The sequence below is a fragment of the Pseudopodoces humilis genome, chromosome 5, assembly GCF_049639895.1.
Source record: "Pseudopodoces humilis isolate 2021_Gansu_Grassland_sample_001 chromosome 5, ASM4963989v1, whole genome shotgun sequence".
Lineage (NCBI taxonomy): Eukaryota > Metazoa > Chordata > Aves > Passeriformes > Paridae > Pseudopodoces > Pseudopodoces humilis.
Genome location: NC_142204.1, coordinates 58,114,834 through 58,137,483, shown reverse-complemented (window position 1 = coordinate 58,137,483; position 22,650 = coordinate 58,114,834). Strand labels below are relative to the sequence as shown.

The window sequence follows — 22,650 nt, the reverse complement described above, 5'->3', positions numbered from 1 at the left end:
CTGGTCACAAAACAAAGCAAAACAAAAGACACCCTGCAGAGAAGGATGGATGGATTGATGATTTGGGTTGTTTTGTGTTTTTTGCATTTAAATGAGAAGGAATAATTGGGGGAGGTGGGAGGGAGAAGAAACAATACAGAGGAGGATTAGTGATATTTGGGGCACATCTGTTGGAGAAATGAATTAGTCTGTGGATTCCAGAATTATGAGCATGTTCTCAAGATCATATATGCTCAATGTTGCATGATCACTGAACCTCATTCTCCTATGCAATTTCCACCAGTGCCAGCAAGAACAGAGAATACACAAAAGTCACAACTGAGAACTTGTGTTCTCTTCCTTGTGTATTTGTAGAGGAATAAAAATTCCCAGGCATTAAGTTTCCACTCTGTGTACATCAGGAAATTCACCTTTCACCTTCCAGCCAAAATGATGTGAGCATCAGAAGTGCAACCAAGATTTATCAGAAGTACTGTGATTTTTTTTTCCCCTGACAGCACCACGGAGCAAGGAGCCACATACCACAGTAAAATATTCAATTTAAGAAAACACCCAATTCTGAAGCCCACCTTAGGGTTTGGCAAAGAAAAGAGGTAACTCGTGATTTTACAGCCCATGGATTGGTGCCAATACCTCCAAAAAAAGCCCCAGATGGTTGTTTTGCAGAGATGGGGCACATGCTGAATGGAAAACTCATGAAGAGACATCTCTGTGTGAAACCTGGGCACTGGTGTCCTGCAATGGGCCAGTGGGCAGGGGTGCACACAACATGTCTGGTTTCCCCCTGCCACCTGCTCCCACAGCACCAGACATAATCACACCCAGGCTTTTGAGGAAATGCGAGGAAAAGCACTTTTTTTGGAATGCTTTAGATTTGGTGGAGAAGAAAAACCCATAGAATCACAGGATCATATTGGTTGGAAAAGGCCTTAAGCATCCAAGCCTTTACTTAATGACAAATTTTGCCCTATATGGTCCAGTGGGTAATTTCTCAACATCTTAATCTTTACTCTTGGCTGACTTGACAACCGTCAAGCTCTCTAAATTACTGAGCCATCGACTGTAATGTACAGGGCCCTTGCAAGGTGTCATCTCCTTCTGCATTTGACCTGTAAGGTATAGCTTTAGAGAATTTTCAGGTTCTGTCTCTCTCACAGAGCTAAACACAGCACAAATCTACACATGAGAAAAAAGAAATGCACAAAAATTTCCAGCTATGTTGAACTCTGTGGCAGGTTTACATGTAAGACAATTCATCATAATGCAAATTGCAGTGATTTGGTGTAAGATACGGTGATGAAGCAGTGCCTTTCAATAAAAGCCTAAGCTTTATCTCTGGATGTATTATCAGGGGGATAACATTATTATAGATGTCAAAGATAAACCTCAAACTAGATTATGCCATTGTGTCTGCAATTTGCATTATTACTTGGATAAATCTCTTCCTAAAAATCCCACCTGATGAAGAAGCTGGAGGTGTAAGAACAAAGCACCCCTTTGCATAAAACATTCATTTACAAAGGAATATCCCTCCCTCCATTTATTTTTAAGAGCCACAGTCACCTTCTCCCTTTACTATATATTAATCTGCTATTATATTTTGTTTTCTCAGCCCTCTGTGCCCCTTGATTCCTCTCCAGGAGTGTTACTGGAGGAGGGGCACATGGAGGGAACCAAAGGCTGGAGCAGCAACCATGGCTGTCAGGACAGATTCCCTTTGGGACAACCTTTGCTGGCTGATCCATATTTGCATCTCTGCATGCCTGCAGGCACTTCAGCATGGGAACCACCTGCCAGGCCTAGTTCTCACCTCCTTCCATGGGCAGCAGTGAGATAGAAGAAAGGGACAGACTCATTGTGCTTCCACTCAGATGACAAGAAAGATTATTTCATCCCACAGAGTTGCAATTTTTCCTGGCCAACAAATGGCACCACCAGGACCATTAACTCAACAAGGCTGCTGTTCCACAGGCTGTTTTGGCCTCACGCTGGGCTTTTCAAAATACATTAAACTATTTATGTGAATGAGGAAAGCAAGCAAGGCGTGGTGACAGTGGCAGGGGTGTGTGTGCAATAACATCTTTTATCAACAGGAACTCAGGAGCTGGAAAACCAGACACGCTTTCAGGCACCATCAGGCTTCCTGCTCACTTTCAGCCTGGCTTCCCTAAGCTGCTTTACAAAGACATCACCAAAGAGTTGCAACCCCCAGTTCCTAAATTGCTGGGCAAGAGCAAAACTCTAGCACTTGTTTTTGATCAAGCTAGCATCTCAAAGCAGTTCAAAAAGGCAGCAATCTGCAAATAATTGCCCTCAGAAAGAAGAAGAAAAATGAAGGCTAAAGAATACACAGAAAAGAAGACCAGTGTCTCCCTTTCAAGGGCAAACATTGCTCTTTTCTTTAGGAGAGTTCAGCCCTTATTTCACTAGGATCCCACTTAATTTTCTCCATGGAGCTGTTACAGACATGATGATTCAGCTCACAGGAGATGAAACACAGAAGAAGCCATCTCCCCTTGTCTCCAGCAGCCTGCTGGGACTGATTGCACAAGCAGATAACTCTGTACATCTCCACTGAAGGAAGGCTGGTGAGAGCCCGCATTTTGTGTTTTCCGTAAATTAGAAGTTTTCACAGGAAAATCTCACTCTCCCATTTTCTGTGTAATCCAATGCTATGGTAAATATCATGGCAATTTAGAACCAGGCATAATCAAATGCCACAAATCAAATCATGCCCCTTAACATCCTAGGTGGTCCCAGAAGCTCTGGTGGAAAGAAGCGTAATGGCCAATTAGTGAGAATAACTGAAGATAAGCCATAAAATATTAATAACACAACAGAAAACCGTGCTTAAAGTCAATCTACTGCTGTAAGTATGTGTTAGGAAGCTAGGAGTTCAGAGCTCTGTGTTTTTATTTTATATGAGAAGTAACAGCTTAAAAGAAAGGTACACTTACAAGCACTGTCTAACTGTCTTTACTGTGAATCATAGTTCAGTGGTTTAGCATCATGGGATAGGTAGCGCTGGCAAAACAATCTGATGCTCATCAGAGTCTCACTGTTATACATTACAAGAAAATTCTGAAAAAAACCCTATCAAAAATGCCCCCTTGCTTGTCAAATTAAAAGGATTAAGGTTAAAAAGATAATCCCATAATCTTATGTTTTGGTAGCCTCAAAAATATTTTGAGTGCAGGAACACAAACTGAAAAGAAAAAGCAACTTAAGCAAGGAAACTGACTTTTTTTAATGAGTCATGAAGAAGGGATTGTAATGTCACACATATCTTGCATAGAAAATCTCAAAATCCATGTATTTTTAAACCTACAGAACAGATGGAAATTCAAAAGTTACTTTCTTAAAAAATATTTTTAAATGGACTCATAAAAAATTAATCCAGCCAGCTTTCACAGCTTGTACTTAACTCTGTTTACAGCAGTCCAGTGAATTAAAATTCTGCCTTTGTTAAATACCATTCAATTTTAAAGTAACCTTAAATGATTATCATCTTATTAGAGTTAATACTAATGTCTCAATTAGAATGTGTTTAATTATTAATATAAAGCATTAATCTTCATATCTTCATCTTTCTTACAATATGCACATCAGTTGCGCTGACCCTTTGAAGATGGCCTATCTAATTAACACATATTTTCTAATTATACTATATTAAAATGCTGTATAAAAGGTCTCATACACTTCCCTATGGAGAATTTGTGAGACAGCCTGGAGTAAAGTATCTTCATCTTGATTTTTAGAAACTGAGAATTCAGACTGGAGACTGCTCTGGAAGCTGTGCTTCGGGGGCACCATACAGTGCGGGTCGCAGAACAAAACCCGTCCCAGGAGGAGCAGGGCTGGGATGCAGGCACTGAACCATGATGCTCTAAACAAAAGAGCATTTGCAACAACAATGAAGTTGTGGTTCCCACCACGCTCTGCACAACTGTAATTATCTTGATGTTCAAGGCCAAGTGCCTCAGTCTGGTGCTCAACTGTCGAAACTTTCAATCGTCATAACACAAAGAACAGAGACACAAGAAACTATTTCATGCTTTTTTTTTTCCTTAACAGGCTATCATCCTGATACCCTCATCTCTGCACACAACCATCCTTCCTGCCTCTTTCCCATTGTTTATCCAATGATGGAAACAGAAATGTCTAATTTGGGAATTATAAATATATACACAGAAGTCCAAGATGTATTTCATAATTCAGTCTTCCTGCTTCCTGGTTTTGTTTCCCAGTTTTTTATTTGCAGACAGGAGAAAAGTAGCCCCATTACCTTGATCCTTGGAAGCTAAACCTCTGTTTTGTTTTGGAAGATCTAGAATATTTAATTTCAGATGTCCTGGAATTTTTTTTTTGTCTTTACCTCTGATCTGCTGTGAACACTGTTGAGGGAATTTTCAGAACATAAGGTATATTGGAAAAAAATAATATCTCATTATAATTTTATCATCTGCAGAAATAACTTATAGGCAAGTTTTTGGGTTTTTCTCTTCCTTTTTTTCCTCCTTTTTTCTTATCTGATTTGTTTTCAGTGAGAAAATAACACCACCACTTAAGGGATAGTCTGACATATGGGTTGTTTTGACATTTTGCAAGTGTGCGTTTGGGTAATGAGAATCCACTTGTGCTTAAAATTTTATCCAGTTAACCTTTTTGAAATTAAACAATGGGAAGAAACCCCCCTAAATTACATTATACAAGGTTCAACTTGGCTAAATTAATAAAAACACAATTGTAAACTATGGTCACAGAGAAATTTGCTGTTGCTTAATAAACTGCTAATTAAAATATTTTAATGCAAACAAGCCTCCATGTGTGTAATTTCTGTCAGACCAATGATCTGCAATGCCTATATATGTTCACAATTATGACAGTGTGTGGGACTTTAGCTACATCAATGAGGAGGGGTTTTACATGTACCTATAAAATTATAATATCAAATACCTCCACTTTGATTAATTACACTTCACTTCCCACTTTTTTTATTTTAGTTTTACCAATGATGATAAGAAAGCGCTCTATAACAATGATTTTCAAAAAGCCTGGGAGAATTGTGACTCCCATTTAGGTGTGGTAACAGAAATACCATCAACACAAAACCAGAAAATAATTCAAAAAACTGCTCAAAATTGACAGAGCAATATCATACACAATGAAATGCAATAAATGAGATTTCACATGTGCTGCTAGAATAAAGGGAATCCTAAGTTTAGACCAGTCTGTTGTTAACCAGGATGCCAGTAGAAACCTGAGGTGCTCACTGTGTGTCTCTGCCATTGGACACCAGCGATCCATACTCGTAGCACATTTCCTTTCCAGCTGCCCACGGCAGGCAGGTACCCATGGCAGGTCAGCAGCTTGCCTTGCTCCCACAAAGCCAGCTGCCTGACAGCAAACAGGAGCTCAGCTGGGCACGGTGTCAGGGTCAAATGTGTTATTTTCACAACTGGCATTTCATGAAATTTGACTTAAAAAAGAGACTGAAACCAATGCTGGGTAGGGGGTATGGTAGGGGGGTTGGACTAGCTGATCTTCAGAGGTCCCTTCCAACCCCAAATATCTTGAGGTTACACCTGGCCATCAGGGCTAGATACTAAACACCTGCATTGCAGAAGAGCTGGGTCAGCACTGGTCCCACAGCTGCAACCCTGTCCCACCACAGTCTGTGTTTGCAGGCCTCTCCTGTCTGCAAGGCTTGACTTTGTACTGTACAGCTCACAGCCAAAAACCTGCCTTCGCTCCGTATTCCACACAGACACCAAGGGCATCAAGAGCCAGCAAGTGTAAAAATGTAACTGTGAGCATGGAACCATTCTGAAACAGGTTACTGCCCAAGTTATCTGATTACTGAATTTTAACTACATGCTACTTTTTTGTTGTTGTTATTGTTATCAAAATCTGTGGAGAAAATGTTAAATGATCAGTGATAGACTCTTCAGCTGACAAATGAGGGGAGTGGCTAAATGAAGGGAAGAAGAATCCAGCCCCACAGCTGTCCTATGGAGAAGCAAAAGAAGATAAGCCATAATCAGTAAGGAGGATTTTCTAGACACTGAACTGTTTGGAAGAGCTGAATTCATAAGTATATTGGAGATTAATTGCTAAGGTAGCTCCTGAAGCCAGAGCTAAGTGATTACATTGGTGTGTGATCTGCTACTTGCTTCTACAAAGCACCCATTGTGCCTCCAATGCAGGAGCACCCAGGAAGAACATGAGTCCTGTCAAATAACTGTAAAACTAATTAAAAAGAACAAATACAACATTAAGTCTGTAGCTAGGTTTCCACATTACAGCAAAAGACTTTGATCAGTGCAAATATTTCCATGGGCGAGGAAGATAAGACACAAGGCTGCAGATGAGGCATCTGAACCCCCAGCACTTGCAGCAGGTCATTTGAATCAAAGACCATCCCACATGCAGCACCTTGAGGTGAAGGCAAAGAGGGTTTGGACATGACAGAGAAAACTGAAAAACTTTAAACATAGCTAGTTTAAGCACATCAGGATGAGGGTAATGCGATAAAACTCTTTGCCTGGTTTAAGAAAAAGCACAGCAGATTGCTGTGAAGGCTGCAGGCCATGTACATAATTTGAGAACTAAACTGTCAACAAATACACCACAGTAATCCAATTAGCAAAGGCTTTCTGCATCCTGACAAGTGAGCGTAGGCTGAAGATTAGCTGAAGGACATATCCTCCAGATAAAAACCCACCTAGAGAAATGGTAGGCCAGTGTGTCCTGTGAATCTCATATAAACTCCAGATTTGCAACATTCATCTCCTGTGACTTGGTGACAGACATGGACAGGAATATAATCAACAGAAACATGACAATAATAGACTTCAGAATTTGACTGAAATTTTTTACTCTGTTTTTCTTGATTCACTTATCTTCTGGAGGAAGCAGTCGTGCAGTTGTGATATCTGGGCCACAGCCAGTGCAGCATCATCCAGATCCAGCCATAAGGCTGTGGCATGCTGGCCCATCCCTGCATGCATGAACAGCAAACATTGTCACAAAAAGAAGCAAGAACCTGTTTTAACACTCACAGCAAATCCCAGAGTTAAACACACCAGGTGAGTGGGCGCACAGACTTCTGCTGAGAATCTGTCTCAGGAAAGAAATGCCCTTCACAGGGATTCTCCCCAGGTTTCCAGCCATGGGCAGCCCAGGAATGGCCCTTCCTCAGCTGCTCTTGACTTGCTTTTGATGCAGCCCAGGACACAATTGGCTTTCTGGACTGTAAGAGCACATTGCCAGCTCATGTCCAGCCTTGCATCTACCAGCACCTCTGAGTACTTCCAAACAGGGCTGCTCTCAATCTCTTCATCCCCCAGACTGTGTTGATACCAGGGGTGCTCCAACCCACGTGCAGGACCTTGCTCTTGGTCTTCTTAAACCCCATGAGATTCCCATGGGCTCATTTCTCAAGCTTGTCCAGGTCCCTCTGGATGGCATCCCATCCCTCGGGTGTCAATTGCACCACTCAGCTTGGTGTCATCTGAGAAACTTGCAGAGGGTGCGCTCAATCCCTTTGTCTATGCCACTGATGAAGATAATAAACAACAATAATGATAGCCTTTTCCAGCTTTTACACTTGCTCTGATAAGTGTTTGGAGGATTTAAGCTCTGCTTCTGGACCATCCACCACACTGCTTACAGGGTCTTTGCCAGCCACCCAAGAGCTGTAAGGGGCTGGAAGGAAATGTGGCTGTACTCAACTGCTGCCAATGTGGGGGCACAGCTTGCCATGTCTACACCAAAAGAGATGCCTGATTATTCAGCAGAGGCAGAAAAGGGCTGATGAAACAAAGAAAGTTGAAGATGGATGGAAAAGGTTGTGCTGGAACATCAGCCAACGAGTATTAATTGTAAAGATGGATCTTACAAGAAAACAATTATTTATCTTCCCATCAGATGTGGAAAAGCTGCAGAGAGTCAGGTCCACAGCAATCAAAGGGAAGTGGTGATGCTGTTATGAAGACCTAGTTTCACTGCAAGCATCAGAATAATGGCATGGCATAGCACTGCTGAAAAAGAAAAAAAAAAAATCAGAAAAGTGTCTAAATCTTCAACACTGTCCAGACCTTCACTGGGATGCAATCACCCTCCACAAGCTTTTTCACAGCCATACAGAAACTGCAAGGTAAGGCAACCAGGTATTCTACTTGAGATGAATTGAATCATTATTGAGAAACAATAAAAGTTAGTCAGCACTCTTCTTCAATTTTTCCTGAAGCCAAAATCAGCAGAAAAACTTCATAAAAACCCATTAAGAGTTCAAATTCTGGAAATATGGCAAATCATCCAGCAGTCTAATAACTGTTATTGTATTTAAACTCTTAAAATTGACTATATGTTTTTTAGAGTATTAGACCTTGCCTAGGTTTTTCTCTCTTTAGTATGTAAAACTACCTGGAATCCAGTAGTGTAACTCTGAAGACCTAGACTAAAAGATACAGTTAAGGCAGGAAAGATACCAAACATTTCAGTATCTTCATGGTGTTCCCTCAATATTTGGATGAAGTATCAGAGAGATGACCCATGAAGATGTCACATGGCCAGGACAATGTCCCTACATTCATGGCACTGTTTGTGAATGACAGAATTTCTTGTTTGGTGTTTTGTATTACAGAAAAACTTGGTCACAGCTGCTCAAAAGTGTTGTCAAAGCCCCACAGGCCTGTAAGGATAACCTTTGTTCATACTTGCTGTCACAAAACCACAGCCTTTCATAAGCTAAACAAGGAGTTAAAGATGCAGTGAGGAAGGAATCAAAGCTAGATTTGCTGTACAGGATTTGGCTGTTACACACCTGTGATCCCACCAAGCTGCAGAAGTGCAACTGAGAGTGGAATTTCAGACCTTCTTGCACAAGATAAAACACTCATTATGACTACTGTGGCTGCCAGATTTCTCTACCTGAAAGCTGAAATTCCATTTAATAAATCCCTCTGGCCTGAAATAGGAGAATCTGGTATCAGAGTGAGCTGAGAAATTACTATCTGAAGAATGGATATAAGTAAAGATAAAGCAGAAGATATCCTCACATTTGCTTTTATGTTCTATGTTTGGCAAGAATCAAACATTGAGAACTTACTAAGCAATATGATTAGGAACTTCTAGCAGGATGCTGGGAAACCAGCTATAATTACCTTCTCATGACACAAAGTTTGAATTCATAGCAGGAACATTACATGTCATGATTCCTCATGTTAATATGGTATCACAAATACAAACTATGAGGGGGAAAATGTAACATGCTAAAGATCTCTAATTGATGTATTTGATTACTAGAAGATTTACAACCACGTAAGATTTCTCCTCTCTCTGAAGTGAAATCCAAGGAGAGATGCAAAGGATATGGGGAATTCCCTGATGATCTTTTCCCCCTACAAACTGCTCCTTGCATAGCTAAGGAGGCAGAGAAAATGTGATAATGCTAAGGAGAACTGTGGGAACATTAAATCTCTTCTTCATTTCAGGAGTTGGTGGGGGTTTTTTCCATTAGAGTGCTTTTGTTCCATGTCAATTAAATTTTGCTTTTTGGGAACTTGACTATAGAGGAGAGCAGTCTTGGTGGCTGCTGAGCAGAAGGACAGCAAGAGTAGCACTGGAGGAGGCACCCACTCATGGCAGGGCAGGAACAGTGGGAATTCACACCCTAAAAGGTGCTGAGTTATGGCCACAGTGTGCTCTGTAGGAGGCACTAGGATGGGGCTGGAAGTACAGCTCATGCAGGAAATGCTGTGGCATCCATGGCCCCAAAACTGGTGTGGATGACATGATGCATTTGCTCTTCAGGGGATTGTCCCCTGGGGAGTACAGACAATTCCACCTGTGCTAAGCCTACAGCTCATCTCAGCTGCTTCTGCAGCACTCAAAGATACATGAAATGAAGCTGGAAAAATTATACAGGCTTTTTATAATGTGTTCAATAAATTTGTTTGCTTAACTAAAATTATATTCTTTAACCTTTGGTCATGCACACAGGTCTCTGGCATCAATGGCACAATTATTAGTGTGTACATTGTTCACTTCTCTACATTAATTTGTATATAAAGAAGTTAAAGAGGTTGTAAGTCTGAAAAAAAAAAAAGATTAAAAATATATGTACTTCCTTACTCACTTCCTTACATCACAGGAAGTGAAGTGAATTCCAAATCACCCCAGCCTAGCCAGTAATCAGATTTCAGAAATACCTTGTAGAAGCTCAGTTTACCTTTGTGCCTGTAACAGAAGACTCCTGAAGACAGAAAAACTTTCATCATGTATAAATGACTAACAATTACATCAAACCAAATGGAGGCCTTCAAAGCAGGATGGAAAAATGGGGGGAAATTCCATCCTATTAAGATAGGACATAGTTGTCTTGTACAGGAAATAAACACTATATTTTTAGCAGGTGACCAGTCAGATAGAATCAGTACAGGGTCATGATTGTGTTGTGATTCCTCATCAAATTGCAGCCTATCCCCCCAGAGAGATGACAGATCTTAGTATTTTCTTAGAATTATTTTTCTATATAGGCTCTTAATTGGGAAATGGAAACACAAGAGCTCCCAAAGCAGGCTGCATTTCATAGACTATTACCAGTCATATTTCATCTTTTACAATTCAAATATTTGTAAATACCTCATACTGGTATGTTACTGCACCAAATTAGTACCATGATAAAATTTCAGTGATATGAGAATCTTCCAACCTTCAGACTTAGCAATTCTCTGCTCATTCCAGTTTATGGCAACTGCATCCCATGAACCAACACACACTGCTGCTATTCAAACCAACCTATGCTATTTATCAGACAGATAGAAAATCTGGATTGCTGTAAAAAATAAATTCACATACAAACTGAAAACACAATATTATGATTAATAGATATAAACTGAACTTGCAAATGGATACGAATATATTTAAAGAAAGTATCAAAATCTTAGGTAAAATAACAATACTTAAAGGAGATTGGGACAAAATTCAATAATGCATCTTCATTAAATATTTCTGGTAATAGATTACTTGTTGATAACATTTTCAACCTTGCTCTGTAAAGGGGATGAAAATCAACTAACTAATGGCCACCATATGTGGGTAGATGATGTTTGGGTTTGATGAACAAAACAGCGATGTGGAACCTAAAGGCATCAAAGTAACTTCAATGAACCACAGAACAGACACTAAATTTCTACTGCATTCATCCAGTAATGAAACAGAAATATTGAACAATGTTTGTATGAATTTTTTGGGATAAGGTATTCCAGAACCCTCTTTATCATGGTTGGAAGTGTTTTTCCTTGGCCAATCTGAATGTGATCAAACCGTCCTTCCAAAGAAGAAAGTGTTTTATTTAAGTGTAGCTAACTCTGAAACCTAAAGACAGCAAAGCCATAAGCAGTGCTCACTCCTTGACTTCTGACCACTTTAATATCCTGGCAGCAGGACGGTTAATTTTTAACTCAACAACTATGCACTGAAAACTTACAGATCAAATCTTTCTTTGTGTATGAATAATATTGTGCTTCTCTTCTAAATACGTACTATGTTTATTCTGACTACAGCATTAAGTATTAAACATGTTCATCAATTATTCATATCAACTTATTATCTTTCATTTAAAAAGTATATTTAGCCTTTTTTTCTGAAGATTTCTAGCAAGATGTTCTAAAAATGTGATGGAATGCATGTCATTCCAAAACTAAGACATGGATATATTCACTTTTATGCATATCTTTGGTTAATGAATCTTGCTCCTTCTAAGCACTCCCATTTACAGTAGAATAGTATACAAACATTTTTAATGAAATCTACTGACCATAAAATCTCTTTTGTGATGCCCAGTTCTGTGTGTATTGTGTACTTATTGATAATGGACTTTAAAATGCATTTCAGTGTGGAAGTCATTCAGGAGAAGTTTGGCAGGAAAGTAACTCCTTAAATACTAAATACCCCAGCCATCTCACAGTTCTGTTCAGGGTTTCTCCCATCAGGCAAAAAAATTGTCCCCATCTTCATAGAAAGGTCCTGCTGCCCCAAGCCCTGCATAAATCTGAGGGAGCATCTCCTGTCCGATATGCTGGGCAAAGCCCAGTTCCTTTACTGTCATGTCCCTGCTCACTAATTCCTGGCCTCTTCCACAGTCACATTTTTGATGACAGCCCTGAGGTAAAAGCCAGAGACTGTGAAAGAAAACCCTTCCACCTGGAGGGCTGGATCCACATCAACTAGATTTTTTTTACATCCGAATTTAAATAATTTACGTTTTAAATTTTTTATAACTTCAGCAGTGAGAGGCAGTGTTGGGACCCAACCCCCTCTGCTTCACCCCTTGTTTGTGGGGGTCACAGCAGACATTGCTGAGCTGTCAGTGTAAATTACAGCTTGCAGCACGTCAGTGCAGAATGCTTAAATGCATGTGCAATTTCAAATACATAAATAATCCCACTGACTTCACTGAAGCACCAGAAAACATTCACCTAATATTCTTTCGTAACTTCTCAGGAGTATTTGAAAAGCAGCACTTTGATCTTTATTAGCTGTCAAGTCCATGATGAGGCAAAGTGCGCTCCTCAGCCGGCTGCGGAGACAGGCCTGGAGTCAGCTACGTCCTTCTGGAGTTTTATCTGAACATTTACAAACCAGAGTTGACTTACAGTCTTTCCCTTAAGTGTGTATTATTGCAGCTTTTTGGGAACAAGAACAATCCTAATGCTCTGTGCTGGCTGATGACCAAGGGCTGAGAAGCTCCTACCAAGGCTGTGCACCCACACTATGCCCTGGTATGCAAAGGGGCCCGGAATGGGTTTACATGCAGACCCATGAACCAGGGGATGAGTCCCACCTTTTTAATTCCAGACAGAAGAAATGTGTTTGCATAAAGCATTTTGACCAGAAATTCACACAGTGCAAATCTCTTCAGCAGCTGACAGTCCCCCTGCGTGACCTGGAGCAAGGCATGGTTCCTACCACCGTGCACGCACAGAGATACAGGACTTACCCTAAGTGACACTCACAAACCTTCTCCTGACTAGAAGGCAGCACCAGGAGTTTTTCTTCCTTTGACTAAGAATGCCAGCAATTTCAGCTTGACACAGAGCTGGCCTGGCTGATGGTCTAACATATAAATCATGGGTCAAAGATAAGATAAACACATACCGGTGTAGTCCTCGTAGCACTCACAAGTGTAGCCCCCCTCTCGGCTTCGACAGAGCCCATTGCTCCCACAGGGGTTGGAGTAGCACAGGTCTATTTCTGTCTCACAGTAGTCCCCCGTGAAGCCCGGGGGGCATCGGCACCGCAGCCCGTTGATGGGGTGGATGGGGCGGAACAGGACCGTGTTGGAGCTGATGAACGGGGCCGAGCTGTCAAACTTCAGGACAGAGACACACTTCATGTAGTTCTCACAGGGCTCACGCAAGCAGATGTTGTCGTCGAAAGGCAGCACCCTCTGCGTCGAAATTGTGGTCAGCAGTGTCCTGTTGAGGTAGATCTGCTCCTGCAGGTCCTCAGAGGGGAAGAACTTGTTGCGAATGCCGCCAGGGAGCAAGGCTGAGAAGGTCACGTTCAGGATATTGGAACTGACATCCGTGTCATTCTGGATGTTGAAAACAAAGATGCCGTCCTTGGCAGTGGAGAGCACAGTTGCCACCCCCTCCACAAACAGGGACAGGAGGGGAGAAAGGAACCTCTCCTGGGACATGTTCTCCAGCCGCACTGTGATGCTGTTGGTGAGCATGTCGTCCGTGATGATGGTGACACGCAGGGTGCAGACTGCAGTGACACTGTGAACACCATCTGAAGGGAAAGGAGAAAAATAACATGTCAGGGAGCAGGCTTCAACCTGCAAACAAGGAGGCTCCCACAGCCTCCTGAAAATGAAACAGACTTGCAGACAGTTCAGGGCACCAGGATGAGAGATGGATATGTACCTGCCTTCTGCAGTTATTACTATTGCCTTTTCTCAGGAAAACAAAATAAAATTTCTTAAGAATTGTAATTCAAAGGACCCAAGCCATCTCAAAGAGGCCAGAAGATCCCAGACAAATAACTAGCAAGGGTTAGCATGGAAACAGTCTGAAGGCCCTATGATGGCCAAGGGAAACCAAGAGGAAGTGGACTCTCATGACAGTGACTGCTAGTCTACAATTGGTGCTGGGAAGCTGCTGCTTTTCACAGCACAATACCAAAATTATCTTCTTTGGGTATGGTCTCAGGCTTAAGAAGACAGAACTCTGCACAGACAGAGAATTGTGACCAGAGCTTCAGATATAAGTCATTTAAGGAAGCACATCTTCAAATCTGAATGCCAGAACTTCTTCATTTCTCATATGTAACTTCTTAAAAGTATTTTATGAATATGAGAAAAAAATTTAAATATGCCTGTAGTGAAAAGCAGACATTTAAAAACTCTTCCATTTTATTCTTTCTTTAAGGTATTTCTGATACTGCTGCGGCTGTTTTGCAATAAAACACATAATTATAAATATATAGCACTAATACCTGACACTGGACTGAGAGATGCCACTGTAAAATTTCAGTACAACCTGGGGCTTAGAGTAGTGCTGTGAATGTACAAACTCTAGATTATTCTGTCATTACGGAAAATAATTATGACACAGTGAGTGTTAAATTTAATCTAACTTCAATGCAAGTGTGGAATGGGAAGTTACATCATCACTGAAATCAAATCACTTACTTTAAATCTGTCTCCTTGCTAACATTAGGGACTCATTAAAATACAGATTGCATTACAGAAAATATGGTTAGCATTAGAGCAGCATCTAGAAATCCTAGATGAGATCAAGAGTGGCTTCCAATAGGAAATGTTCCTTCTGAAAGATGTCACAGTGTAAACATACAACCTTAAATGGGCATGAGCTCATCTCATGAGAGAGATGAATTCGTTTGAGTGGGGGTTAAGAACTGAGCACAGTTTCCTTAGGCCACAGCTCAGTGTCACAGCCTTGGTCTGAAGTGTCCCACTGGTAATGATTACACAAGTAACGTTCTATTAAGCCTGACTTCAAATAAACCACAAGGCACGTGCAGAAATGGATTTTGAATCACATCAATGTAAAATTGCATCAGGAGCTGCATTTAAATCCATCAGTGTGAGACAAAAATTCTAACAGCATAGACTGCTAAATGTCATTTTGCTAAGGTTTGTTATCTCAAAGTGTAATTTTATGACCTATTATGGTCACAGAGAAATAGAACAGAAAAAATCAGAATGATTTCTTTCCTACTCACTGTCACCACTTCATCTCAAGTGTGGTTTTGTTTTAAAAAGAAATGTATTGCTGGAAGATTTTTCCTCCAGTTTTATAGCAGCAATATAGTAAATCACAGCAGCATAACTAACAAAATGGCTCTTGACTCCCTCCTCCTGTCTGGTTGTTTGTAAAAGCTCAGCTGTTGACTTTTTCCCCACTGAAGCAGCTTTTACGCAAATTGAAAAATCTCTTCTTCTTCGTGCTACTTTAACTACTGTCTGCTAAAACCAATCAGTCAGGAGGGGTCATTGTCTGGAGTGATCTGTTTCACTTCTCCCAGGTAACAAGTGACAAGACGAGGAAATGGTCCCAGGTTGCTCTAGGGGAGGCTCAGATTGAGTATGAGGAAGAATTTCTCCACCAAAAGGGTGCTCAGGCATTGGAACAGGCAGCCCAGGGAAGTGGTGGAGTCACCATTCCTGGAGGTGTTTAAAAGATGTGTAGATGTGGCCCTTAGGGACATGGTGCAATGGTGGGCTTGGCAAGACTGGGTTATATGTTGGACTCAATGATCTTAAAGGTCTTTTCCAAAGTAAATGATTCTATGATTCTATGTACCCATTACAGAAGCTCACATACCAGCTTTCATTTTCTCCCACATTTGCAAAGATCTTTATCTTCTATCCCTCAGACTCATTCCAGAAATGTGTAGTCTTGGATTCCCTCAAGACCAAAAGCAATCTTTACAAATGTTTGGTAGCCAAAATCCTCATTGCAAACTCCTCCTACAGGGTCTGTGGATTTCTGGCCAACAGACAATACAGGATACCATTTTTATAAATGACATCCTCAGACTAGTTTACCCATGTCTATCATTTGCATAGCTCATTCCCCTGAAAGGCCAGAACCAACTACTCACTATTTTTTTTCCTAAAGCAATTGACATTTGCCTATTTGTCCCATAGAGTGCCTGAACTATTTTGCTATTTGTTGCACAACATGCTACAGGAATTCTCTCATTCCAGCCAGAATGCTGGACAATGGGTCCCTTTTTTAAGACAACACTATGATCTATAGCCCATGGTATGTATAGTAAGAAGACAAAATACGATCCACTGTCTGACAATGCAGTAGAGTCTACAAACTGTCATAATCAATATCAACTGTCACAACATGCAAGAGCTTCCCAGCATTCACAACAGCTATTCTGACACAGTTAATAAATCACTGGGAAAAGCCTGGTGTCAGATACCACACAGCCTCCTTGTTCCATGGGCAGCACAAAAGAAAACTGGGCACAGACATATAGCTGCAAAATGAAGCTGTGTTTTAAAAGCCAACTCAGCTTTGTGCAACCCTTTTGCAGAGCATTAAAATAAAAAGAGAGTAAAAAAGGAGCAGAGCATGTGTACTATAGGCAACAAAAGAATGGCACGGCTATAGAGCTGGCTGGACAAGCGCCTCTTTCATATCACCAGTTAGGCTGAGAGCAGCATCACAGGATCTGCTCATCTATTCATTCAGAAACTCAAGGAAAGTTGAAACAATCTGTGGTTTTATGAGACCAAATTAGTATCTATTCTACTTTCAACAGACAACATTCGCTTTGAGGTTGGGAACAAGCGCAATAAAGAAAGTGGAATTTGTCTTTTTTTGGGAAATGACTTAAGCCCTAAATACCCAGTAATGCATGTGTTTTGAGACTTACAATTGAAATACTCCATGAATGTTTAAAATTATTTCGGCCAAAAATGCCAGAGAATTATCATTAGGAAGTACTATTTTGTGGAGTGGCAATACTTGGTGGCCTTCAGTGTTTGAGATGCCCAACATATGCAGCTGCCCAATCTGCTGAAAAAGATCAAACCATCCGAGTTTCCAAAGGTCTTATGATACAGCCATAAGAAGTCCCTATCATGTTATGGCAGGTGCAAGATGGTTTCAGTCAGGGGTGTGAAACAACCCTCAAGTTGCTACACGGGAAAATTCTGGCTACGCTTTACTCTTTGGAGCAGATCTTGGAACAGATGAGTACACACACATTCCCCATGCTAAGCTGTCACCACTTCTCACAGCCACCATGTAGGGGCTTCAGCAAACCAGCTGGATGCAGGAGCCTTCCTGAAGGAGCTCTACACCCTCAGATCATTCTGGCAGACAGGATGTGCAGGCATCCTGCTAAGAGTGATTTGAGCAGACAGCCTGGATCTTAGCAGCCCAAGCCACCCGGATAGCCTGAGGAAAGGGAAACACAAGACAGACCAAAGGGGAAAAAAAAAAGATTCAAGCAGTCCTTTTGTTGGTTTGGCTCCTAAATCCCTGTACCAATGGCTTTTGTCACTTTGTCCTTGAGTTTCTCTTCCATAAAATAGGGATAATAGCACTTAACATGGGCACCCTGAAGTAGAGGGTACAGATGATGAAATGGTGGGACACTGAGGTAACAAAAGCAACACAAATGTCCTTAGGAAATCATAAAAAGTTCTTTTAAGAGTTGTTGCAGCCAAGTTTATCAAAAACGAGGTGGAAAGATTAAAATAAGACTCTTAATGTCTCACAGACCTGTGAAAAAACAAAGGGAATTCTAAACAGCCTGGTGGCAACACCAAAAATGTGTTTGTTACAAATGTGGTCCCTGCACACTGAATTTTTATTCTGGCAATATTATTCTATGTATAATTTCCACAGAAGTGCTCTCTAGAAGGTGGAAAAAGAAGACTGCTATCTTTTGAGTCATTTTCATTGCTGAAGAGAAGATGCAAAAGTAGAATTAAGTCACCTTCATCCTTCATCAAATTAATGAAAAGGTCTAATAACAAACACATGTCCTGATGCATTACAAAGTAAAGAGAAGACAAGAAAAGCTGATGAAAGCTTGATGCGCTCTAAAGTACATTAATAACTAGAAAATTGACTAAATAGTATTGTTTCATTATTAACTTTACAACAAACCTTATCAAATCTGATACTTTAATCTCAGCTTTCTATCTTCTGGCAGTCCATAAACCAAAGAATTTTATTATCTAGAAATGTAAACACAGCAAAGTTTAACTGAAATGCATATTTGGCAATGGCAGCACCTAGCCAGAAAGGTTCTTTTGTTTCTTAAAATTTTTTTTAAGTTTGCAGAAATAAAACAATTAACACTTTTTTTATATACATTCAGCTTATTACATACAAAGGTCTTAGTACCAATTTTGAAAGCTGCATACTTTATATAAATACTTTAGCATCAGAGCTTTCTTTCACAGATATACCAACCTAAAACCATTCTAATTTTGCTTTATAACACATCTGGAAATAGCAGATGTCAGTCTTTACAACAGCCATGCAAAATGCTTGCCTAGCAATCCACAGGTTCAAATAACCTCTTGTCCCTCCCAAATCATAAGAAGCACCATGGCCATGGGTAGCAGCCACTGCTTGGTAAAAGGCCTTGGAATCATCAAAGCTGCATCCCCATTGCTTCCAGCCATGTCTTTACATATGGGAGTTAATACATACTCAGTCCAGCACTAAACCTGGAATTACTGATGAAGATGCCATGCTTGGGTGGCAGTAGCACATCAGTAGCACCAGGTCACAGGAATGAATACTGCAGGCAATGCATGGCTGTCTGAGCAGGGCTGGCACCCAAACCACACTTCCTGCTGAGCAAACAGCAGTAAAAAATCAGCAGATGTCAATAAAAGTGAGACAGAGTGCACAGTCCTGCGCTGAGCTTTGGTTTGCCTCAGAGAATCAGCATTGCAGGGCTGACTCCTTTCCTTTCATTGTGCTTCTACCACCATGGAAGCAGATTTAAAATGCATAAAATATCAGTGTGCTAATATTGTCCCTTCCAAACCATTGCTGTAGGCACTACAAAGCTTCATTTCCACAAGTAGAAATAAGAAGCCAATGAACACCCAAAAGATAAACTGCTTAAAATATCTTCTATGTTACAGAAAAGTTCAGGAGCTTATAAAGCCAAGAAAATACCCTGAAAGAAAATAACCTGTACAGAAAATGGCAGGTGAAAACCTAAGTAAGATTCCTTGCTGAAACACCAGGAAAAAATGACCAGAAAGGAAAATGGACATAATTGTGACTTTACAGATACCCCATCTCAGTGTTTTCCCAGTTAGCAAGCAACCTCACTGAGGAAGTGTTTCAGGATAGAAAGTGTGTATGACCCCAGTTTCAGCATCCCCTCAGGGCACCCTGGAAAAGGAAGCAGGGGATGGTTTTGGTCATAACTTTCCAAAAGACAAGAGCAATGTCCAGTGGCAAATATCCTCTCTGTGTCCCTAAAGAGGCTGTTCTGTAGCAGGAACAGCTCGAAGTGCAAAAGCCTGTTGTGCTAGAGAAAAGTGATCTTAAATGGTACAGTAACAGAAAAATAACATCCATGAAAAATACACTCCACCACTTGCTTTGTAAAAACATACTGTGTATAATATCCTACTATTTCTTAGACAGGCACTAATGAATCCTGTCAAAGCCTCCCTTTTCTTGGAATTAGAAACACTGCTGATGAGCAATTCTATCATTACATCAAGTTGGATGCAGCTACATGGAGATGACCGTCCTTGGCCACATGAAGCTTATGTTATTGATTTTGTCCCTTTGTTTCAGGCTGCTAGTCAGCTCCCTGCGTTTAGGAACACTGACTGCCAACACAAGCTGTGGGCTTTGGAAACAATATATAAAAATAACTATCTATTACACAATGCCAAAGATTCATGTTGGAACCACTGCTCTGAATAATGTCAAAGTCCAGGTCTGCTCCCAAGCCCATTACACCAACAGGAAGATTCCCACTGACTTCAGTGGGCTTCATTCCCTGCCAAAATTTGGCCTAGAGCCTAATCCCCAGAGTCACTGCCAATGCACTCACACAGAGCTTCACTCCCAACCCTGCAGCCCCACACAAGAACAGTTTGCCCAGGAAATGGCTCGGGGCTGAAAAATCAGGATGTCAAGAGCAGAAAGCAAAACATGAGGGATGAGCATGGCAAGCATGTGGACACTAGAAACATGCCACATGGGCTGCACCTCCTGAGTCATAAAGGTGGTGTTTTCCTAAAATCAGGTGTCTGAATCTGTACCTCAACATCTCTCAACTTCCAGGAAGGATGAGCAGCTGCAGTCACCCCTTAGCAGATGCTCTGTTCTGAAAACATTGGCCAACGCTGCCCAGCATCATTTGGAGGAAAGAAGGTTTGGAGCACTCACAGGAAAAGGGAAAATGAAGACGTGTTACCTGGTGTTACAGGGGTATTTTAGATTACAGGGTGAGGTAAAAAAGGAGGCAGCTGAGGTACATGGTGTATTCAGGTACCTTGGCATACCCAGTCCTGACTGAGCTGCAAGGAAGGGCAAAGTCCTGGGTAAGACATGTCTTTAGGGGAAAAGAAAGTATCTGGGATTAACTGGCAGACTGATAGACTGATGGAAGCCAAACAATAGTCCACACTTGCAGAGTGATTGTGCCAGTGACCAGCTCTCCTCAAACCAGCATTAACCACATTACCTCCAGGACTTTGCTGCTGCCACTGTGGCAACTCAGAGCACCCCAGGTGTCTGTCCAGGCCATGGGGTATGCACCCAGGCCACAGCCATACCAGGCTGTGCCTTGTCACTGGCACTGCCCACGGCAGCATCAGCCACATCCCTACTTGTGAAATGGTGTCAGCGTCATTGCAAGCAACAGATCCCAGCAAGTGTGTTCAGACACTTCCAGGCAAAGCCACCTCTTCTGCTCACAAGCTGCAGACACTCTTAATTTCAAGTCAAACCTTAATGTATTTCTTTTTTGCAAAGAAGATGAATATCTGGGACACCAGGGGAAAGTGGGCAGTGGAACTTGGGGCTCTCACCCCACAGTTCCTTTGGCAGCAGCCATAGCTGTACCAACTAAATCAAACAGATAAAAATACCCAAACTGTGGGAGGATAAATTGTGCATAAAGCAACTGTGAATTCCCAGTGTGCTTAAGAGAAAAAAACAAACCAATTTTGGCATCATTATCTTTAATGTAGCCTGTGCTGTTCAGGATTATTTACTTTGTACACAATACTGAAAAGAAAAAGAGCATATTTCAGTCTGTATCTTGAACAGGGAATTAAGAACAAATTTATGCCAACTGGATTGCTCAACGTTGTACAAGATTGTTGTTCTGAAACCAGCACCTGCAAGCTGGGAATTTTGAAATGTTAATTGGGTTGATAACACTAGTCTGGGGGAACATTTCCGGAGGGTAGGAGGTGAAGCAAGTTGGATATGCTGGCAGGAATAAGCACTCTTGAATTCTAACTGCAGCAAGGCTGAAGATACAACCTAATTTCCTTGAACACCCTCCCACAGAATCACTTCTTGCTCTTCAGGTACCTGGTGCTCACAAGCTATAGCTTCTGTAGGGGATGAGATGCAGGCAGGGGATGCTGACAGGGATGCAGGAGCAACAGGTTGAACAAGGAAACAAGTCCATGTCCTGAGCAGAAAGCACAAGTAGAAGGGATTTGGAATACTTAGAAGGAAGTACGATATGTGGGAAGATAGCATGAGCATGCTAACAAACAGCTCCTTACAGACTATTTAACTAGAGAGGAGATTTTCCTTCTAGCTAAAATGCAAAGCAATTTTCCTTCAGGGCTCTGCACACCTCTGTGTACCTCAGCTGGTTTTCCTTGTTACCAAGGACTGGCCAGACTCCCCTGCCCAGCTGTGCTCAGCGGTGGGGCTGGCTCTCCACCTGCACATCCTGCCCTGCTCTGGGTCTGCCAGCCCCTGGTGGGGTGCACAGCCCAGAACCTGCCCTGCTCTGGGTCTGCCAGCCCCTGGTGGGGTGCACAGCCCAGAACCTGCCCTGCTCTGGGTCTGCCAGCCCCTGGTGGGGTGCACAGCCCACCCTGCTGCTTCTCCACAGCCAGCTGCCAGACACAATGCAGGTTCCAGACTTGCACTGAAGACAAGGATTTCCATTTAATGCTAATGTCCATGGAAACTGCATCTTACAGCACTCATCTGACCTGTTCAGCTGAAAAACTCCACTCCAGATCGCTACACCAGATAAATTCATAGACTGACTTGCTGGGGGCTCCAGCACTTCCCATAAAGCTTGATCTTGTTTCATATATAATCAAAACTATTGCCTAATTACTGCAATAATTTTCTCTGAACTTTAAAGGGAGAGGGGTTTAATATGATTCACATTTTAATTCTAATTAAATGCACAACTAAATGCTGTTAGCCAAAAGATAGTTTCCCAGCAGACTCAAGCATGGCTTGCAGCCTCATCTCACAGTGGTGGCCGCAGTGGTGGCCACAGTGGCTCGTGTGGGGCCCTGCTGGGCAGGCAGAGATGCCAGCCAGCATTGTGGTGTAGGAAGCCCAAGGACAGTGAGCACTGTTGTCCACTCACCCCACAGCCAAAGGGCTTCTCCTG

The 22,650-nt window shown here is 41.7% G+C and overlaps 1 protein-coding gene across 1 annotated transcript in view; it reads right to left on the bottom strand.

The window, feature by feature from the left end:
- The window catches only part of CELSR1 (cadherin EGF LAG seven-pass G-type receptor 1), a 162,539-nt gene that overhangs the window by 82,318 nt on the left and 57,571 nt on the right, over positions 1–22,650 (bottom strand). Inside the window, exon 2 of the mRNA XM_014248811.2 lies at positions 13,165–13,803. Within this exon, the coding sequence (XP_014104286.2) occupies positions 13,165–13,803 (639 nt within the window). The remainder of the gene's footprint in view (positions 1–13,164; positions 13,804–22,650) is intronic.